The sequence below is a fragment of the Astyanax mexicanus genome, chromosome 5 (assembly GCF_023375975.1).
Source record: "Astyanax mexicanus isolate ESR-SI-001 chromosome 5, AstMex3_surface, whole genome shotgun sequence".
NCBI classification, from domain to species: Eukaryota; Metazoa; Chordata; class Actinopteri; order Characiformes; family Acestrorhamphidae; genus Astyanax; species Astyanax mexicanus.
The window spans coordinates 31,486,497-31,509,763 of record NC_064412.1 but is presented as its reverse complement, the minus strand read 5'-3'; the positions used below and the strand labels follow the sequence as shown (position 1 = coordinate 31,509,763).

General features: G+C 38.4%; 1 protein-coding gene across 7 annotated transcripts in view; it reads right to left on the bottom strand.

Annotated features, from left to right (window-relative positions):
• The window catches only part of rbfox2 (RNA binding fox-1 homolog 2), a 75,037-nt gene that overhangs the window by 3,868 nt on the left and 47,902 nt on the right, over positions 1-23,267 (bottom strand). For 2 of the 7 annotated variants that reach the window (XM_007231332.4, XM_049479084.1), the window contains 8 exons: positions 22,760-22,927; positions 21,139-21,192; positions 16,878-16,970; positions 6,487-6,574; positions 5,949-6,008; positions 5,321-5,471; positions 4,017-4,059; positions 274-368 (listed from right to left, as the gene is read on the bottom strand). In XM_007231332.4, the coding sequence (XP_007231394.2) occupies positions 274-368; positions 4,017-4,059; positions 5,321-5,471; positions 5,949-6,008; positions 6,487-6,574; positions 16,878-16,970; positions 21,139-21,192; positions 22,760-22,927 (752 nt within the window). Of the gene's footprint in view, positions 1-273; positions 369-2,337; positions 2,381-4,016; positions 4,060-5,320; positions 5,472-5,948; positions 6,009-6,486; positions 6,575-16,877; positions 16,971-21,138; positions 21,193-22,759; positions 22,928-23,267 lie in introns of those variants that run through there. The other 5 variants (XM_049479083.1, XM_022675515.2, XM_022675514.2 and 2 more) reach the window with 5 other exon arrangements.

Below are 23,267 nucleotides of genomic sequence, written 5' to 3'. Positions count from 1 at the left end.
ATTTAATGCAGTTTTTGATTCATATGATCCAAGTAATTATAACTAATTGCGCTGTTTGCGATGAAATGTACAGTTGGGGCAGTGTTCCTTAAGCACTTATAATATCCTCGATATGCTTAAAAAGCATATTATTGATACAATAAGAAAAAGCATCACAATATTGTCCACCTCTTGCTGGGTTAGACCAGAGCTACTTTACACTGCTGATGCAACCATACATTGCAGTTTGGTTGCGTCAGTAAGTTAATGTGCTACTAAAGTTACTACACCTACCTGTCACTGTAGGCTGCGGCTGCTGCAGCCGCTGCAGCTGCTGTTGGACCCGCTACTGCTGTCGGCTGGGCATAGCGATATGCTGCGTAGCCACCCTAAAGAGAGAGAGAGCGAGAGAAAGAGAGAGACAGACAGAGAGGTACAGATTATATAGATTACCAAGAGTCTTGTAAGCACCCTTGCATGGGTGTAAGGCAGCCTTAAATACAGCAGGTTGGTAGGAGAAATGCATTAGGCATTAGGCAAAAGACAATATCCAATAACAAGCAAACTGCCATTAATGATCAGATGCAAACCACATTCTGAGAACGCTGAATTTTTGCCATTTTGCTGTGAGTGTGTCTTCCTCACAGGCAAACCCTCATCGCTGAAATCGTTTCAGAACTTGACTGGATTGCCCTCTAACCTGCCTAGAGGTTGACTGTAGCTTGCCAGTGAGGAAGACACAACCTGAAATCAGTCAGAATTAAGTGTGCATAGCCTCTGTGGTGCCATGATCCCACCCCTCCCCCCACCACCCCCCTGCCTCAAACCCCCAATGCACGCTACACATGACAAAGGGTGAGCAAGTCAGTTAACTGGTGCCATTACAGACAGACAGTCAGATAAAACAGTGAGATTAAAGGAAAAAAACACAGTCATTCACACTCGTGTAGCCACAACCACACAGACAGACAGGTAGACGGACAGACAGACAGACAGACAGACAGACAGACACGCGTACAGACAGCATGCACCCCAAAAAACTGAAACACAATAACAAGCGATTTTTCTGCCAATCACACCACTGCATTCTACCCTAGAGCCAATCAATAAAACTCCCACATTCCACCACACGCCTGCAGGGATGGTGGGGAGGGCAGAGGGGAGAGAGATAGATAAAGAGAGAAAGAGAGAGAGAGAGAGAGAGAGAGAGAGAGAGAGAGAGAGATTTGGAGAGGAGCAAGGGAGAGATGGGAAACACTTGGAAGTGAGAAATAGGGTGAGAAACTGAAAGATGGAGAGAGCTCAAGAGAGAAAGATGAGGAAGGAAAAAGAGATAGACAGAAAGACAGAGAAAGAAAGTACAAGAGGAAAGTAGAGAGACTGGAGAGAGATGTAAAGTTGTAAAGCTGAGACAGAGACAGCTGGGGTGAGAGGTAAAGATTTAGCAGTGAGAGATGGTGTGAGAAACTGAAAGATGGAGGAAGGAAGAAATAGAGAAAGTAATGAGGCAATGAGAGAAAGAGCTGAAAGAAGGGGGAAAAGAGAGAGAAAGAAAAAGAGGGGAACGCAGAAAGATCAGAGTAACAGAGTGAGAAAAATGAGAGTGAGAGAGAGAAAAAGAGAGAGATAGTCAAAGAGAGAGCAAGACAAAAATGAAGCAATGAGAGAGAGAAGAAATCATGAGAAGACAATGAGCCTAGATAAAGAGAAAAAAAGAGCGAGGGGGGAAAGCAGAGAGATCAGAGAGAGTGAGGAAAAGAGAGAGAGAGAGAAAGAGAGAGAGAGAGAAGTAGAGAGATAAAGACGTAGAGAGCAGGTATCTAAGGGCTGTAAGTGTGCCTGCATGCCAACACTGCTCCAGTCAGCATGCCACAGTGAGACAGAGATACGGGGAGATTCTGGGAAGGGGTCAGAATCAGAGAATCAATTCTGTTACAGCTGGGCTTAAAAGATCCATACAGCTCCGTTACAGCACCCAGATCAGGGCTTTCCTGAAACCTGTAATAGCAATGGCTTGTTGTGTAGACTTCGCCTTTTTTCAGCTTCAGTCTAAAACCACATTGGCGAATGGATTTGCGTGTGGAAGACCATGAAATATGAGGCGAAACTAAGGGGAACAGGATCTGAATTTAGTCGCGTGAGTGGAAAGGCAGGTTGAAATCAGATAAATGCTGCGAGGATAGGTTTATTAATTTCTCCCCCTTCCCTTCACCCATGTCAGATTGCAGTGAGTTAGTAGGGAAACAGAAACGCATTAAACAATCTCAAACAATCAATATGTCAAACAAATTTATTAATTAATAAATCAATCAGTCAGTCAGAACGAGAGATGCACACTATCCGTCAGAGAGACCCTACCTGCGGCAATCTGCTACTAACCACAGTGTCCTGAAACACTATTCTACGGGGAGAACAGAAAGAGCTATCGTCAACCTGGACACACACACGTGCGCTCGCACGCACGCGCACACTCACGCACACACTCTCGCAGTCATGTCCACACGCACACATAAATACACAAAGACGCTCAGTTTCATGCCACACACGCACTCGCGTACACACAGAGTCGTCTATTCTGAACATGCAACGAGAGCACAATGAAGTTCTGACTTCTAATATATTTCTTATATCCATCAAACAAAAGCTTAAAAATAAAGAAAAATACAGAAAAAACATTTTTATTTAATGGGAATTCCTTTTTTTCTATGCAAAACTGTAATTAATTACATTACTGTTATTTTAAGACCAGTTATACCACTTATATAATGCTAAAACAGTATTCTAATGCTTTTATACATTACTCTTATGGCCTTTTCATTTATTAAGAATCTTAATACAATGCCTGCATTTCTTACCAGGATACAACATATTGTCCCATAAATAACTGATTAATTAATTACATTACTGTTATTTTAAGATCAGTTATACCACTGATATAATGCTAAAACAGTAGAATTCTAATGCTTTTATACATTAATCTCATGGCCTTTTTATTTATTAAGAATCTAAATACAGTGCCTGCATTCCTTTTTTTTTTACCACTGTGCTGCCCTATTCCAAAACAGTGCCCTCTACTGTTGCCCTTTAGGTGCTATAATAGTGAGACACAATTCTGCTCTGTTCAAACACAGCACCCTCTGGTGACCTCTTGGTAACATACACTATTCCCAGTCTGCTTTAAGACCTGATCCTTTGTTTTTACTGCTGTGCTGCTCTCTTCCAACATAGCACCCTCTGCTTGCCATAAATTGACATTATTCCCAGTCTGATTTAAGAACTAATCCTTTGTTTTTACCACTGGGCTGTTCTCGTTCAGCAAAGCACCCTCTGCTTGCCATAAATTGACATTATTCCCAGTCTGATTTAAGAACTAATTCTTTGTCTTTACCACTGTGCTGCTTTGATCCAACACAGCACCCTCGGCCTATCATAAGCAGACATTATTCCCAGTCTGTTTTAAAAACGAATCCTTTGTTTTTACCACTGTGCTGCTCTCTTTCAGCAAAGCGCCCCCTGCTTGCCATAAATGGGCATTATTTCTAGTCTGATTTAAGACCTGTCTTTTGTTTTTACCACTGTGTTGCTTTGATCCAACATAGCACTGTCTGCCTGCCGTAAATAGACATTATTTCCAGTCTCAATTTTAAGACCTGATCTCTTGTTTTTACCACTATGTTTCCTCTCTGAGGTAATTCTCAGTGGAATTCCCCTTTAAATGTAATATATCTAATTTTAGAGCATCTATTTTGGAGTTATTGTGATTAATTCTTTAGACACATAATGTTTGGAGATGTTGATATGACTGAATGAAAGAAGAAAAGAAAAAAATGACACGTATCTTTATAGAATTTCATTTGTATCATAACAGTAGCATGGCGGTAATTCACGACACTGCAGAGCTGATTTTGCATGATTCAGAATGAGACGACTCAGTGTGCTCACTGTCACACATCCTACAAACCACTCTGACTCAGAGTGAAGGAGAAAAAAAGAGGAAGAATGGGAGAAAGAGAGAGAAGAGTGGGAACAATACTTACATAGAGGTCAGCAGGCCCATAGAAACCATCCTGGTACACCACGCTGGGAGAGAGAGAGAGAGACAGAGCAAGAGATAGAGAGAAAGACATAGAAAAAGGAAAGAGAAAAAAAGAGGAGAAGGAAAGGGAGGAAGATGAGGAAATGGGTAAAGAAAAGATGGAAAAAAAGAGGGAAGAAAAAACAAATAAAAAATGGCAAACGCGAGGAAAGAGGGCCACCAAGTGGACGTGTGAGGAGAAGCAGGAGACGTGTGAATGATGAACAGAGGAAAAGAAAAACAGGGTGGGGGGGAAAGAGAAAAAGATGTGAGGAAATTAGTACACACACATGCAGTGCTAAAAAAAAATGCCACTTTCATTATTTTTAATTTCTAGCTAATTATCATCTTCAACATGCCAGAAATTCTAATAACATTATAAAGAGCAGCTTTAAGAGTGTCTGCAGTATTTCTTTTCTTGTGGTAATACAATAGTATAAATATTTCTGGCACAAAAAAAAACTTAACTTGTAAATGAAACTGGCATTTTTGGTTCTTCTAATGTGACTAGATTAAAATCACACATGTACATTAGCAATTTGGTTTGAATCACAGCACACCAAAAATGATGCATGCAACATGCAGAAATGATGATGACACAAGTTATGAGAAAGTATCTAATTGCTACTGATTTCTAATTACAAAATATGAATGTATTATAGATAGTTTTAGTGCAGAAATTAAAACAGCTGCTGTGTGCACTCTTCAAACTGCTGTGACTCAGTACATTTTGTAACTACATTTTGTAATATACATTCACAGTATTATTTTTTTAGATTTTAGATAATGAAAGATTAACTCAACTACTTGAACTAGGATTATAACAGTTATATATATGAATAATTTGTTGTTAACCAATGATTTAATAACTGCTAAAAACGATTTGGTAAATGCTATAAATGATTTAGTAACTGCTATAAATGATTGAATAACAGCTAAAAGATAATTTAGTGTGTACTATAAATTATACATGAACAGCATTACCTTTGTTTTTGGAAACTGCTTTAAGATTGTCGAGATTTTTGTGTGTATACTATATTACTTAATTAACAAAAGAAATTAGCTAATAAAATAATATAATAAAATAATATATTTAATAATAAAAAACTGTGAAGGACTGTTACCCCTCAGAACTACATGGGGAAATGCATATACTATGTTTATTGAATGTGAGTTATATAGAGTGTGTATGTGTGTACAATAGCATCTAAGTATATGTATTTATGTACATATGAATAAATGAGCGTTTCTATGTATGGGTCTTACCCTGGGTATGCTGGAATGGCTGGTTGTGGGACAGCTGCGCGCACGGCACCATAAACAGGCCGACCACGGCCACGCAGGTGAGCACCCCTAAAGGTGGCAGCTGTAGTGGCGGCTGCCGCAGCTGCCGCTGTGGGATACGGGAACCCGGGAACTGAAATAGAGAAAAAACATGTATTGATATTGATGCTGTTAGATACTGTATTGATATTGATTCTGCCCCAATGTCCTGCTGTAATTCACATATTTTACAGAGCCTGGGGAGGCAGTAGGGTTTTTTAGCAGGATTTAGGAATGTAAACACAGGGTTGCTACTGTTCAGTAGTGCAGAAGGTAGATAACTTTTTATTTCTATTGAAATATGGATTAAATATGGATACTCTCCACATTTCCTTCCCTCTCACACACTCACTCTCTTTCCCCCCCTCTCTCTCACACAAACACTGCAGCTTCTGCATAAGTATGAAAGTATGATTTTTCTTCCTCTTCTGCCTGTTTAACAGTTTCAGTGTTAAAAAGGAAACATGATTAATCGTGACTAATCACAGCAAATCATGAATATTAATATATAATCGATAGCCCTTATCATTTCAAAATGTGTGTAGCTAATAGCTAATACCCAGTGTCTCACCTGCGTAGAGCTCTGGGCCATACATTGCTCCCACCATAGGGCTCAGCTTCCACCCAGCTACTAGGAACAAGGGGACGCAACAGAGGAGAGAAACAGACTTGCTTTAAAACAGGTGTTTGTGTGTGCAGAAAACAACATAACCCTAATGAATAGGAACATTTTTAAAAGACATGTATTAAACTACTTCACAAAAATTCATGCAGGTTAAGATAAAAATGTATTAAATGTAAATAAAATGAAAAATGTAATAGGAAGGAAAAAGCTGCTTAACTTCCAAAGGAAGTCATTTTGAAAATATTTTATTCCATGTAATTTTGGAGCATTTCTGTTTATTTATTATTACATTCTAAATCAGTGAATTTCACATTATGTTAAAGAGTAAAACAATGCATCAGTGATAGTGTATAAATAACCTATGGTATTTTAATGTCTTTTCATGGCACTCCATAATCTAAGACCACTGAAATGACCCAAGTGAGTATATAATAAGGATAAAAGACTAGTTGCTTTCAAATAAAGTAACGTGTGCATATTTTACCATAAGGCAGAGCATTGAGTCCCTCTCCGTTGGCATACGGACTGACCAGCTTCTTATTGGTCATCACTCGAGCTGTGGCGTTGTTTACCTGCCCAAGAAAGAGAAAAAAGGAGAAACCAGATCAGTACAACTCCAGAAACACAGAACAGCAGCATTTAGCAGACTAATTTAGCTTCAATCAATGTTTTGTAATATTTTCTTTTTTTCTTTAGCATCATGCGTGTGCAGTTACAGTGGGAATTTCAAAATCTCCCACGGTTTAAAAGCAGTTAGATATTTTTATACAGTAAAATGTTGGAAATTCATTTGAAGATTTCGCAGATTTCCTTGGGGCAGGTTTGACACTGTTGTTGAGGAGCAGAAATTGTGAGCTCAATGATATTCCCTTATATTGCTTTTAAAAGAATTCTTTCCATCATGCACAGCTTCCCCAGTGATCATCAAACACAGATCCATAAACAAACGGATACGAAGGAACACAAAACACAAAAAAGACCCAGAAATCAATTTCGTGTAAAAGCAAAAAAGGTCCAAAACAAGAGAAAAACAGTGCATTCCATCTCTAAAAATGGGAGAGAAGAGAGAACAGGAGTTCAGACATGATGAGATTTGTAAAAAGAGAGAATGAGAGAGATAAAGAGAGTGCACACCATCCAGCAGAGATTACATTCAGCCAATTACAGTTCAGTACATGACCAGGAATGAGCATACACCAGCCAATCAATCAGCAAGCATCGGATGCGGCATATGGACCAATCAAAAAAAGAGACACTTTGCAGCCCAGACCTCAAACCCTTTCATAACGCTTCATACAGAAGGAGAGAGAGAATAAGAGAGAAAGAGAGGGGAAACAGATGGGAAATGGGAGAGGGAGAAATATGAGGGGAGTATAGGAAAGAAAAACCTTAAACATTCAATGAAAAGAGGTGGGGAAACTAATGAAGGGGGGAGAAATAGAGCAAAAGAAATAGTGGGGAAAGAAAAAAAGAGAGCAAAGAGAAAGGAACGAGAGATTAGAACGAGAAAAGAAAATCAAACCCATACAGAACTTCTCTTTTTTTTTTCTTCTCCACGAACAAGAACGAACGCCAGAGTGCGTCAAACGAAAGAAAGCCTGCGATTGGTTGTCAGCAGACCTTGAGTGGAGGGGGTGTCATGGAGGAGACGAAAAAGAATGGAAGAACAGCAAAGGAAGGGGGAAAGAGAGAGAGGTAGTGAGAGAGAGAGAGACAGAGAGAGAGAGAGAGATGCATATGCCACACGACACAACAAATCAAATCATGAAGGCCAAACACTGGCAGGCATTGACACTGATCCGTCACACACTTAAAGACCAATATGCAAACACCGTCGTCACACACATACACACACGCGCCCACACAAACAGATCAAAAACACAAGCTCCAAAAAGGGTTTAGCCGAAAAGTAAAAAAATAAGAGTAAATAAATAAATAAATGAACAAACACCCCCCCCCATGAATATAAGGGGAGCAATATCGCCTGAGAGACAATTTCAATCTGTGCGTGTATGTGTTTATGTATGTGTGTATGTATGTATATGTGTGTGTGTGTGTGTGTGTGTATTGTGAGAGAGAGAGAGAGATAAGAGGGGGAGGGGGGGCGGGGCTTCAGTAACATCCTACACAATAATCAACAGCTACACAGGCTTCTTGGTTTGCAGAGGCAGGCAGATACATAGATAAATAGATAGATAGACTGATTGATAGATATACAGATGATGCAATGCTTTAAAAATGACCCAAAAATGTGTCTTTGGGGGGGGGGGGGATGAATAGGCTTGGGTTGGTGGGCAGAGCTCATTAGAACGACAGGCTGGATGGTTGAATGGATGGATGGATGGATAGATAGACGGGGGGTGAAGAGATTTAGTAGAAGAATCTCATTAGCCTTGTCGATGCGTGGAGGGGGAAGTGATGGTGTTAATGGTGATGAGAAATAGAAGGGGGGAGGGGGCTAGAGAGAGAGAGAGCGCGAGAGAGAGAGAGAGAGAGAGAGAGATGGAAAGAGGGGAGGAAGAGAGGGAGATGGAAGAGAAAAGATCATTTCTGTCAGTAGCCTGTGGTCCTTGGCAGGTGTTCTAGACGTGAGGCTCATTATTGTAATTTAATAAAGATTCTTCTTCCCTCTTTTCCTGGAGATCCTCCGCTCTATTGAATAAAACATCACAGCAGGCCCGCGGGAGAGGCCTAGTGCGCGAGGCTGCTAACAGCCGAGGTGCAGAACCACAACACGGGACCACGGGATGCCCCACTGTGTTCCAAACGCAATGGTTTATCCAAAAGTCTTATTTATCAGACCTCTGTCAATCCTCCCACTCACGCCAAATGTAGTCAATTGCATAAAGAAGTGTTTTGGTGTAGGACGTTTGTTTCGTTAACGCAAGTATGGGACGATGGGGGCAACTTTAAGGCCAATTCGCCCAACCCAATGCCAATTCCCACCCACCATCAGGTTGTACCACTCCTGGGATGGGGGGATGCACTGAGCATCGCTGCATTTTTCCAAACTGTTATACTTGAGAGATGAACACTCTTGGAGGAGAACACTAATAGATGTTATTACATTACATGGTAAATTAACACTGCTGATGTAGAAGAGAGGTTTTCAACTAGACTTGGAAGCATTGCAGTAAGGATTGTGATGTAATACCATTAGTGACTTCAGGATGCTGGATGATCATCAACCCACCTCACCCCCAACTCATCCCAAAAGTATTGGATGGAGCACCATCATTCCAAAGAACACAGTGTTACTGCTTCACAGCTCAATACTAAAGGGTTTTATGACCATCTCTAGCCTAGCCCATGCATAGCATTAGGCATGGTGTCAAGAGGTTCATGCTCATCTGCTTCAGAGATTCTTATTCTATTGGCAGTACTCTAAACAACTTAAAACTATACTGCATTAAACTTAGGGCTGGGCAATGTATCATACGTTTCCAATATATGAAAAACTGTTTTATACAAGACAATAAGTAATAATTATCAAATATTACATTTGATACATAATAAAATGTACATGAGTCATTAGTGTGGTAATGATTTGGTTTTGAGAAGGATGACTCTCAGAGTCTTGTGCAAATTCTGTCATGAAAACATTGTAATTACAGCAGCAAAATGCCAACTTTCTTTTACCATCTCTAACAACAAAGTCCAATGCAGTTTACAGAGTCAATTGGAATAGAGTCAAGAGTGCTACTGTTTTATATTAAAGTGTAGTAGAGCAGCCCGCTATTCCTGGAATTTTGATGTTTGTTTGTTTCATGAGGAATTTTGGCCAGTATGTCAGGGAGGTGGGACCATTACTTCACATTAGATCAATACATGTTTTGTTCTTAGCAGATCTTTTAGGGTGGGGAATGAATGAATGTCGACGTAAGACTAAAAATAAATAAATGAAAGAAAAAAACAAAGAAAAAAAAAAATTGTGACATTGGTTATTATTTTAGGTTGGGATCTACAACTTTCTATAACTAATACAGTACCAGTCAAAAGTTTGAACACATTCTTCTTATTCAACGTGTTTTCTTTTTACATTGTAAATTTAATACTAAGAACATTAAATATATACAGAAACACATGTGGAAACAAAATCTAAATCTGTCTCGGTAATGAAACATTAGTGATCTATAAGTACTGACAATAACCGTTTTTTATGTAGAATATATCAGCCTTATATCACAAATATAGAATAAACTTATTTCTGAGCGGATAACACTGTAAACATTGGTTTAACTAATTACATATCAATTTAACAAGATACTAAGAACATAAAAAAGATAAATATAGTTTAGATATACTTTTCCAAGTGTTATGTTTTCCTGGGGCCAAAAATGCAAATTACTTTTTATTTAGGCCATTTTACTGGTGCCTCCTACTGGAGCTGGCTGTCTAAATCACCCTGTTATAGTTTCTCCTGTCCACCCAGAATTACAACCAACCTACATGTAAATGAGGCAAATTAAGTCTATAGTGTCATGAATAGTGGAATTATAATGCAATTTATCACAAATTTTAAAAAAAAAAATCATATTTTCCAGGTCTCACATTTTCAACATCAGTTAGATGACCAGTTAAGAAACACAATGCTTAACTGGACATGGTTTAAGGCGAGTGTGTGATGATTTGTGCATGCAGATTTGCTCAATGCTAAATTAGTGGGGTATAAACATCCATTACCTGTTAGCTAGACGAGACTGGCAGTGCAAAACTCAAGGAAAAGCTTCAGACACCAGGTTTGACCACATTTGGGGTGAAAAGGGGGGAAACTGTGCAAATCAAACATCTGATCAAACCATCCGCGCCCCATAGCCCGAGTAGCCTGGCAGCATAAGCTAAAATCAAAACAGGCGAAAGACCACAGTGGTCAGCTGAGAGCTGGTCAGCTGATCCAGAGAGAGAGCTGGGTGTGTTTTTAGCAAGCGGTGAGTGTGGGGTGGGGTTGGGTGGGGAGGAAGTGTATGGGGAGGGATGTGTAAGGGGAAAGAGGGTTGAGTTTGGAGTTTGTGGGTTTGGTTCAGGAATGAAGCCGTACATACACACACTTACCATGTGCCAGGAAACGGCATGACGACACGCGAGCGGTTAACCGTGGAGACTGACAACGATAACAATAACAACACACAGAAGTCGTCAGGAGAACAGAAAGAAAAAAAATAATAGGATAAAAAAAATGAACAGAATAGGCTAATGGCCTACATAAATGAACGAACAAATAAATAAATAAATGAATAAACTCTAATATAACAAATAATGAGAGAAAACAACCAGGCCTTAGAGAGAGAGAAAAAAAAAAAAGGAGAATGGAAGGTTGAAAAAAAATATATATATATATATCATGTTGGGTGTGGAGGAAGGGGTTGGGGTGGGGTAGGATGGGCACAAGCAAAAACTTAAGGGTCAAAAAAAAAAAAAAGAATAGGTTGAATTGAAGTCTCACACTAACATGAGATTTAGGTCGCCATCCAGTGTTTTAGAGCAGGAAGGCTAAAGAATAAACAAGCAGTGTATTAGTCTCGGTTAGGGATGGAATGATAGTGAGAGAGGTATGGGGGGATAGTAAACGGCTGAACCAGCCTTTTAGGACCCCTCTACACTCTGCACTCCAAATAATAACTTCTAAAAGCTTTGATGTATCAGTGCATGTTCTAAAGGCATGACCAGCAGCCTGGACTGCACAAGCTGGAATGAAGCTACTGATGGATCTACTGATGGAGCAAAATCTCGTACACACACACACACTCACACCTATGACAAAAAGAGTGGAAGTGGAAGTGACATGGATGCTTATGTGCAGCGAGTCATCCTTAACATGCCAACAAATGACTGACATCATTGGAAGGAGGGCCAAAAACGATGACATCAAAGGCTAAAATAGATATGAAGCTGGACGTGAGATGCAAGGGACTGAAAAAGGGCGGGGAGGAGGACAGATATAAAGGGAGGGAGAGAGTTAAAAAAAGCAAGTAAAAAAGAATAAAAAAAGATTATAAATAAAAAGAAAAAGACAAGCGAAAAAAAGACATGATAATTAAAGATGAAAAAAGAGAAAGAAAAAGCAAACAAAAGATAAGAAAAGCTGGTCACACTAAGCTCTGTCTGTGATTTTTTTGTGAGACTTTTTTGAAATGTCTTTACCTTTAAGAGAATTTGCTGCAATAAGTGATTTTATGTTCATTAGCATTTAGCCTTAGCGACTGTCAGCGTTCTTAAATTTTGACATGGAAGCTAAACTTTTAGCAGCCCTGTTCTGAAGCCCCAAAACTGAGGAGATGTTAATGTTAGAGGTCACAGCATGACTGTTTCTTCCCCACTGGCTCTAAATAAACTAATAAAACAGACAAAGACTTGATACACACAGTCAGTCATGAGACTGTATTTTGTCTGTATCTTTCTGCAGGCAATTAGCCAGTATGCTATCTGCTAATTTACCTCAGATGAAAAAAGAAATACTGTGCACTGCCTCAGCTAGGGCAGCTGTAGTTATATAGTTTACAGCTTATGCTAAAACTGCAGTAAGATATATAAACAATTCCTTGGCTTAATTATGTTCACCTTTGTGTTTTACTGTGTAGCTCACATGCTAATCACCAAGTTATCTTACAAGCTTTGGGTAGCTGACAAACAAAACAAAACAACACAAAAAAACACCAGTATGATATCTGCTAATTTACCTCAGCCTCAACTAGGCTCCAAGTAACAATACTTTGGTAAGTATTTAATTGCACAGCATAATGTTTGTTTGTTTTTTTTTTTTTTTAACTCTGGTAGCTGCATTACCTAGCCTAGTCTGCTAATCACAGCTAAGCACAGTTCCACACAAGCTTAATAACTATTAGGCTATAATATATAATTCCTTCTTTACATATTTAACGTTACCGCTCATAACAGAGGCTTTAGCCAGCATGCTAGCTAGCTAAGTGGTAAACTAGCTTCTAGAGCAGCTCCACACCGCTAATGCTAACAAACCATAGTGGTTGTACAATGACTGTTCTGCAGTGACTGGAGAACATTACTTTTCCAGTCAGTATTAAGTTATTAGATAATTAGTTGTCTCAAACTTTTACTGCTCATTAGCGATGTGCCATACTGTATCATTTGTTGTAGTCAGAATTTAAAACATTATATTATTGTGATAACAGCAGTGTTCCGATTTGAAATAAGTCTGTAGCTTTAAAATATATTTTTAAAGTTAATATACATGCACTTAATATTCTGAGCTTTTGTTTTGTAGTAGTTTTTTTTTACATTATATACATTATTATCATCATCATCATCATCATCATCATCATCATCATCATCATCATTATTATTATTATTATTGTTATTATTGTAATATTAAATCTTGACCTTGGTAAGTTACTGTTATTTACACAACACATAATGTTTCTTGTTTTTTTTTCAGACATTTTGTTACAGTAGTATTAAAATAGTATTAAAGTATTGAAATTAAAAATATATATATTTTTATTGCTTTTCATATTGCCAAAAATATGATTATCACAAAAATACCCTGAAATACTGGGACCACAGATGCTTTAGCCATCATGCTAATTGCCAAGCTAGCTTTAAACTACATGCAGCTCCACACAGTGATCCAACCAAAGCAGCTCTACATGTTTTCTTTTCTTGCCAGTATCAAGAGAGCATATCACTGCTTGAATTGTTTACTTCAGTTATTAGAATAAACATATCAACAATTTAAATGTTGTATTTATAAGGAGTCTGTTGTTAGTTTAGCAAAGAGAATCATTTTAGATCCAGATCATTTTCTTCTCCCATTCGAGAAGAAAAATATTTAGAGGGTAAAAGTGTAGATCAAATAGGTACATGATTTAATTTGTACCTGCAATTTACACATTTCTTAATTCCAACAGATTATTTAGGTTATTATATGGTTATTTTTATTTATTTACTGTGCCTGCTTTTAATTAAATATGATGGAAGTCAGTGTTTTATGTCCATTGTATTGCACTGCGTCTGTGGCAAGCTGCAAGTGATTGTACTACTCTGTCAACAGGATGCAGTTTTGGGTGGCCCAAAAGGGAAAATAAAGTAAAGTTTAAGTCTAAAACTAAGGCTTAACCCAGCATGAAGATTACTAAACTAGCTAAAAACAAAGTGCAGCTCTGAACAGAGATAAAGCTATCAGATATAATTATTTACTTTGTGTTTTTACTGTTATTTTTGTCACCTTAGCTAAAATCTCCAGTCCACAACTATTTCACAGCACAAGAAACAAATGACAAATGTTTAGTGTGACTGTGGCTTTTGAACAATCAAAAAATGAAGTATTAGAAAGATCAGCAAGCAAAAAAAAGAGAAAGGAGGATCAGAAAAACAAGAGGACAGATATGAGAAGAGTTTGGCTGTCTAATCATCTCTCTCTCTTGCTCTCTTTCACCTCACAGCTACACGGTAAGGTATAAGTGGTACAAAAATAAAAAGCACAAAGACAATAAATCAAAGGAAATGCAACTGTAGTTACTGTAAATCAGTTAATCAAAGAAACTTGCAATCTAACAACAACAAAGCTGGTCTGCTGCTTTTCTACGGAATGGACTAAACTCAGTTCTGCTCTAAAGGGTTCTAGTGGAACCAAAACAGAAGAGAAGGTCATGCAAAAACAACAACAACAAAAAATAAAAGACACGCAGCTCCAAAAACGAGCACTGCCTCCCCCCTGTGAGCCGTGGAGATGCTCCAGTTAAAATAAAATAGAGATAGAGAGGGAGAGTCTGAGGCTCATGCCAGCTACAGCCAACACAAGCAGCCACGGACAGTAGGGGGAGCTAGAGAGTGTTCTCCAGGCATCATGCACTTATATAACAACATCTTCACCGGTTCTTAAAGGAAACAGACACAATCATCAAACTCAGCCGCTGAACTAAATGCACAACTACATTCCTCACCCTCTCCCAGTGCTCCAAACACACACACGCACACACACTACTACAGCACAGCCTCTGAAATACACCATGCAGAGAGCATTCTGGGGGAAAATAAAGTATTCGGTGGGCTTGAAAGAAAGAAAAGGAACGAAAACAAGGCCGATCCACTCCTAAGCACTAAACATCTAAATGTCTCGCGTGAAACTACCCAGAAAAGTTCATGACATGAGAGTCTGTGGAGAGGAGAGGAAAGATCCATTTTCTCACACACACACACAACCTCCATGCGTTAAAACAGGTCACTAAGATGAAGAAAGAAGGGTCAACCGCACACACACACTTACGCACACACACCACACAAACTTCAAGCAATAAAAAAGGGGCTAGCCTCTAAAAAAAAAAAAAAAAAGTCCACAAAAGAAGAGTCAAACTCAAGCATTAAACGAAATGAACAACCAACCAGCGTTATGGCACTGCCAGCCTCAGTGAAGAGAGTTTTCCAAGGCACAATGTACATTCATGGGCCTAATAAACCCAGTGGCATAGTGCGCTAGTTTAAAACAAAAAAACAAACAAACATAGAAAAGACAGAGCAGACAGATACACCGACTACATTCTAGGTCAATTCATCTAGTTTACATTCATATACAAAAAAAAATTACAATCAAACCAAACATACAAACAGAAGCAACAGGTATTCGCAGATCGACATAAGCAACGCCGTGCCGCAAGAAGAACAGAGCAAGGAACAGGTCAAGTCCAGGAACGGAACTGGCTAGCAGCTTCACTAGCATGCTACTGTGTTTCCCAGGAGAAAATAAGCAAACCACGCATGCGTTAGAACCAGGAGTTTACAGCCTACCAGCGGTGGTCCGAGCCCAGCAGCCAAGAGAGAGAGCCACCAAAGAGGGAGCGGTTGCACCAACGAGTCTTAAACGCTAAGCAAGTTGGTAGTAGCTTAGAGCATTTCTTTCGCTTTATGTTCTTCTTTATTTTTACTTCATGACTGTTGCTCCAACCTAAATATTTATTTTGTTGGCTTGCAGAAGTTTTGTGAATCTCTGGACTTACTATTAATCAATGTCCTGCAACCAGTGACCTGATGCACTCTTTAAGCAGGACAATGCTTGTCTTGTAGACACAGATGCTCGAGTGCTCGTTAACGTAGCAATGTGCACTAGGTATCAGGCCTTGTTGGTAAGTACGAGTACATTAGCATGGTATCGGCCCAACACAGATACCACTACTGGTATTCATGCATCCCTAAATAACAAAGGACACCATTAGGAACCTCTACAACTCCATGCCGAAACATCTGGCATGTTGTGTTACACATACAGAAGTAGTGTTCAATGCATGTGTATGTTTAAAAAAAAAAAAAACATTTTTTTGTTCCTGAATTCTTCTTCCTAAATCTGACACTTCCTTCTGGGTACCATTTTTTTTTTGATGATGATTGAATTTTGATCAATCAGTAAAGGTTAAATAAATCTACCTAAAGTATTTTGTTTCATCTTTTTGACGAACTGATGAACAAGTGGTGTTATCTGCATATAATTAACTCAGGGTTGGTGCAATAGTCTTCAAGTTCAGCCACATGCCCAGAAAGTTACAACCAACTCAGTTTCTGACCCAAGTCCCTGCTGGTGCAACCGGTCCTGACATCCCAAAATATGAACAGTAACAAATAAAATATCCACATTCTGCCATGCACTTCAGACTCGATTGAAGATGACATGCCAAACACTCCAGACATGCTTCACGCCTTCCTCCACACAGAAGCGCACGCACGCATACACCCGCATACACACATGCACACGGCTGGACTAGAGAAGCATAGGCAATACAAGGCACATTCTCGGAGCAGCAGTCAGTCAGTCACTGGTGTGAAAGATGTGAGGACAATCACAAGAGAAAAGAGAGAAAGAGTGAGACAGTGAGAGAGAGAGCGAGAGAGAGAAAGGGGAAAAGAAAAACTCACCTCGATCTTCCTGCCCTCCACGATGGTGCCATGCAGCCTTTCTCGGGCCTTCTCTGCGTCCCCACTGCTCTCGAACGTCACGAAGCCGAAGCCCTGAGGGTCCACAGTGACATCATTGATCAGACAACTGAACGATCACCAAGCTCTCTGCTTCCAAAACAACTCGCAGAACAACAAGAAGCACCATGATGAAAGGATTTCTGGAGACTTGTAAACGAATTGTTAAAAAAAATTTCACTCCAAAATATATACATATATTTTTGCAGAGTAATTGAAGTTAAATCTCTTTCATTATTAAGACTGTTAAAAGAAAACTGTAAGATTAGTCAGATTTTAAAGCCTTTTAGAACATTTTGAGTATCATCCAATGACACTATCAAGAAGACAAAGTTTAGCTTGTTTCAGTGCTTACATAAAGGCAATATTCAGCCAATATTATCCACCCACAGATTTAGACATTTCCAGTGTTACTTATAAGGAGGTGAAAGGAATAGGCCAAAATCAGTGATGCAGCAAAGAAATATTTAATATCAGATTAATTTATAGATGCATATTAGTTTTAAGTTTAGTATAAGGGATGCCAGGCTTTACAACACTGTACAATTGTCACCAATTTCAACCAAACTAAACCTAAATATACTAAATCTATGTAAACAAGTAAAAATAAATTAATTAATTAATAGAAACAAGACTAAAATTAACTTAAAAAATTAAATAAATAAAATCACGGGTGTGTTATGAGGTAGCCAATAAAATTTATACTGCCATTAAGACAAAACTGGGATAAATGGGTCCATAACTTTTAATATTGGTGAAACCAACATCTTGTAATGACTAGCTATATAAGAGATATATACAGGGTACAATGTAATAGTATGTAATCCTTTTTTTTATTTTATGCTATTTTCTCCCCAATTTAGAAGGCCAATTACCCAACCCATTCACTTTGACTCTCCCTATTACTAGTAATCCCCTCAACACCGGGAGGGTGAAGACTAGCACATGCCTCCTCCGACACATGTAATGCCAGCCCCAACTCTTTTTGAACTGCTGCTGATGTAGCATTACCAGAGGATGCCTGTGCTGACCAAAAACACCTTGGGAGTGATGAGGGGATAGAGCTCCATCTACCCACCCAGAAAGAGCATTACCAATTGTGCTCTCTCGGACTCTGACTGCTGATGGCAAGCAACATGACCCAGGGTTCTAAGTAATCTATTTTTAACTGTAAAATGTCAGAATTGAATAACATGGGATAAAAAAATGGCAAAAAAAAAGGAAGTGGGATATAAAATATTTCTCCAGCTTAAAACTAAAACAAACCAAAAGTGCTGGCTGATCATTAACCATAAATACATGTGAATGTAAACTATTACCGGTACTTTAAAGAAAATTTAAAAATCTCAAAATGCGAACCAATAGCTCCATCAGTTACACTGATTTACATTCCTCCAGGTTCTGGTAGGTACTGTGTGTTCTGCAATCTGCATTAGAAGCAGTATTATTTATTGATCTGTTTACTTCAGGACATTTACTGTTTTCCATTTATTTATTTAGAAGGCCTGTTCAGTGACAGCTGCTGAGGCTCCAGCATGTGTTTCCATGGTAACCCAGCATACTGTAAGTATTTGTAAACTCACTCTGGCTCAAATGTGAGAAATCTCATCATCATTACCCCTGATAGGTGATTTTTTTTCTCTATTTGACGATTAGTCCAGGATTTCTGCTGTTTTCCTCATGCCCTCCATCTCTTTAATATGCAAGATCTGATTTAAATGCTCTTTAAATGCTCAGATGATTATTAAATGCAGAAAGTACTGATATTTAGGGAGTAAATATGTAATCTGTCGTGTTAGTCACTTTTGGAGATATAGACCACGTTAAACTGTGAGTCTATTACCCCTCTCCCATTGTGTTTCTGCCTCCAGCAAATAACCATATAAACCAAAAAGTCGATTCTGAAATCTGTCAATACAATACATTTTTAGGATCAACAACTGCAATTATATTGACAAATTATTGCAGCCCTAATCACTGATATCATCATTTTTAAAGTGTGTAAAATGTACACTCCTAAAAACTTCATCTTTAAAGTAGGGATGCACTGAACTTTGGTTAAATATCAATATCAGAACAGAGATGAAGCAAAATATTTATTTTGCTCTGAAAACTAACTAAATGAAAAATATATATATTTTTTCCCCTCATTGCATAAATACATCAGCCTTAATGTATCTTTGGATTGCTTTTAAAAGAAAAGCAATTACAAAAACTACAGTTGCAAAATTATTGTCATTATAGGACACTGCTTTGAACATTTTTTGCTATGACACTTTCCAGTAATTCCACTGAGTGAGTGAGTCTTTCTGCAAATCAGCACACAGTGCTTTAAAGATTGGCTCGAGCTAATTACTGCTAAAGCATCCTGCCCCGTCATTCTGCTCTCAGCGTTCGGCTCCACGCAGCTCTAAACATACAGAAAATCCACCTGTTAACTAAAAGCTTTTACTGTTAAAATCCAATCATCTGCTGGGAAGTGCATCCGTCAGACGGCAGGTCTTTAAAGGATCAGCTCAGCTGCTGTCTGTAGGAGGCTGGGAGTGGGATGTCCTTAGTGACTGCTGGTGGAGCAGGTTTTAAAGCTTCACCCCTTTTCACCTTTTACTGCGCCATAGTCATTGTTTTAAATGGTGTTCCATCACTACACGAAAAATTTCACATTTAGCAGCACAGGCACAGATTCCAAAACACAAAATTGAGACAAATTGGCTTAAAGCTATCATAAGACAGGAGGAATCCCTATAGCCCCGGGCCAGTGTAAAGCCGCTGTGAGCTAACACAGGGACTTCGGTTCATCATCAGCTATGTATAGATAGATTATTTTAAACTACTTGTATTATATAGTGCCATTCATTTTGGACACAACTTCTCATTCAATGTATAGATTTTATTCCCTATATTGTAAATAAATACTGAAGTCATCCAGAATATGAAGGGACACATAAGGAATCATGGAGTGATTAAAAGTGTTAAAATAACCAAAATGAAGCATTGAGATGCTCTTATCTGGGGTGCTGTTAACTTGCAGTTTCTGAAGCTGAACAGAGGTAATGCTTGGTCTTCTTTTCCTGAAGCGTTCCTGATGAAAGTCAGTTTCATCATAACGTTTTTGAGGATACTTTTAAAATTCTTAATTTTTTTCAGGTTGAATGATCTTGATTTTTGTTCGTTACTTAGTTGAGTAGATCTCGCCATAATATGAATTAGAACATTACTCTAAATAGAGCTATTCACTATATACCAGCTCTAACTCTTTACAACTTTACAACTGATGCTCTCAAACACATTAAGAGGCAAGAAATCCAGCCAAGATGTGCAAAGTTGCCATCTTAGCAAGAGGTGCTACTTCAAAGAATCTAAAATAGAAAACATTCTGGTTTATTATTATTTTTTGCTTGCTAATTAACTTCATATGTTTTTCTTTATAGTTTGGATGACTTTAGTATTAATCTACAATGCAGAACATTTTAAAATGATGTAAAGCCACTGAATTTAAGATACTTTCAAACCTTTGACTACCTATGCGTCTCATTATAATAACATACATGTATGGATAAGTACCATTATAAAAAACAATAATAATGATACTAATAATAGGCTAAAATTGTACAACACACAGATATTGCTCTGTACTGGTTTCATTTCAGTGATTTAGCTCAGTCTGGCAGCCGGTGTCTCCTTCCTACTGCACAACCCATCTGCAGCTTGTCGAACTACTGCAGTTTGCCACTCCATTTAGCTAAACGAAGGCTGTAGGCTGGAGAGTCGATACTTCTCATTCCCTCTCAACTCCAGGATAGCCGAATTAATCAAATCAATTCATTTCTCCTGCCCGAGTGCAGTAAGAACACCAAGCGGAAGCTACTTTTCCGAGCAGAAGAAATGGAAGTCAATGAAATGTTTAGTCATTTGTGTTACAATACTGGTAAAAAAAGAAAGAAAAACCAGTACAAGGGCAATGAGATACTGCAGTGGGGGAGAGAGATAGCAACCGAGAGAGCGCAGGAGAGCGCTATGTACTTTTTGTTCAGATAAATGTCTATAGAGTGTATGTGGGTGTCGGAGTGGGGGCTTAGTTTCAGATGTTTTAGTGCACGGCCCGCACATGACCTAAGAGTCAAAGCTGGAATTTTAAACTCTGTTTTACATTTTCACATAATGTTCTCAGGCAGCGCTACAAACCGCAGCGTGGGTCTCATACCTTGGAGCCTCGCTCATTGAAAATAATCTCTACGTCCAGGATCTTTCCAAATTGCTGCAGGAAATTTGAAGAAAAATAAAATACATTAGAGAAAACACATGAAAAAGCATAGGCAAACATGTAACACTTATTAAACATGAACACTTATTTCTACAGAGGAGTGATAAATAATCTAAAGAAAATCAGCATGAATTACACTAACTCTCAAATCAGGATGAATTAGGACTGCACAGTATGGAGTGTTTTTAATTGATAATGCATTATGCGGCATTATTTTGACCAAAGTTAATTAATATTAACATTTAGTGGATGACTGAAGATCACGATGTTTAAATCAATAAAAAATATCAGAATGTGTCAATACAACTCTATCAATAGTATACAATGAAATAAAAACCCAAATACATTTCTTATATGCTATTTATACAACTATTCTTATTTTTTTATTTATGCAAGAATAATATTATACTAATATTTAATTGGTTCCAATGCATATGCCCCATATACCGCTCTGAAAAAACTAAGAGACCACTTAAACTACAAGACAACATTTATCCAAATTCCAAATAACAATATTGTCAATTAGAGCATTTATTTGCAGAAAATGAGAAATGGCTGAAATAAAAAAAGGGGCAGAGCTTTCAGACCTCAAATAATGCAAAGAAAACAAGTTCAAATCAATATTTGGTGAAATAACCCTGTTTTTTTAAATCACACTTTTTATGCATCTTGGCATGTTGTCCCCCACCAGTCTTACACACTGCTTTTGGATAACTTTATGCCACTCCTGGTGCAGAAATTCAAGCAGTTCAGCTTGGTTTGATGGCTTGTGATCAGCCATCTTCCTCTTGCACATTTTTCAGAGGTTTTCAATTTGGTAAAATCAAAGAAACTCAATCATTAAGTGGTCTCTTTTTTTCTTCAGAGCTGTATATGTTTTACTAGCAATGTATATTTTATATGTAACAATACAACCCATACTCATTGTATATGTGAAAATACAACATAATAAATAAGTAAAATATGACCCATATGCATTGTATTCATGTGTTCCAAATACTTATATGTGATATGCCCCATATATATGCTATATAAGCAACACTATTAATAATACTAATATTTCCTTGTATTGTTCCTATGTTTTATGTTGCTTTATTAATATGTACACGTATGTACATACCAACATTATATGGTTTTAATTTGGATTGGTCCAAGACTATGACTACTCTAGTTTTCTGACAGCAATAAAGGCTTTTCTGATTTTCTGTAGCATTAGTATGGATTTAGGCATTCTGATATTACACTTAGTTTTTGTATTAAAATCACAAATATGATTTAATCTGTAATGAAAATAATATAACGACATACAGTGCAGTCCTAGCATGAACACACACACACATACAACACAAACACACACAACACAATCCCATTATCTTCATGCTGCAGTGCTAATTCAAATCTACACTACTCACCACCACTAGGGGGCAGAATTGTTCAGCGCTCACCCCATTAACCCTACTCTCCTAATCTGTCTTTGTCCTTTCTGTTTCTGCTTACTGCACCTTAAATTGTCCTACAGGCCCAAAAAAAAAACCCTCAGTTAGCAGGACGCAGCTCATACCCCGAACATTTGCCGCAGGTCAGGATCTCTGAAGCGGAATGGGATGTTAGAGACGTGGAGACGTTTCGGGGTGACTTTGCCATCAGTGGAGTCTTCAGCCCCGGATACGCCTGAACCCCCACCCGACACACACTGGCCCTCTGCCTGGGGGGATCCGTCTGACAACTGCTGCGGGGGGAGGAGAGCGGAGAAACATATTCAGGTCTTTTGTTCACATGCATGATCGCAATGTGGATTTTTATAAGGAACCGTTCAGATTTTAGGCCACATAAACCCAACACACTGCAGTAATTCTCATGAAAAAATCTGTTAAAAATCAAAATCCGGTCTATATTGTGTCCATGTAGTTATTTTTATAGATAATACCGTGTACACGGTCATTCTGAGTAAGAAACCACATAAGCAGGTCTATTAGAGCTTGCTGAACCCACTGAAGAACAGCAACTTGAAGCGAGCATGTGATGATTTTGGCCTGCAGGTCCATTCATGTTGACTGGAGTTAAATAAG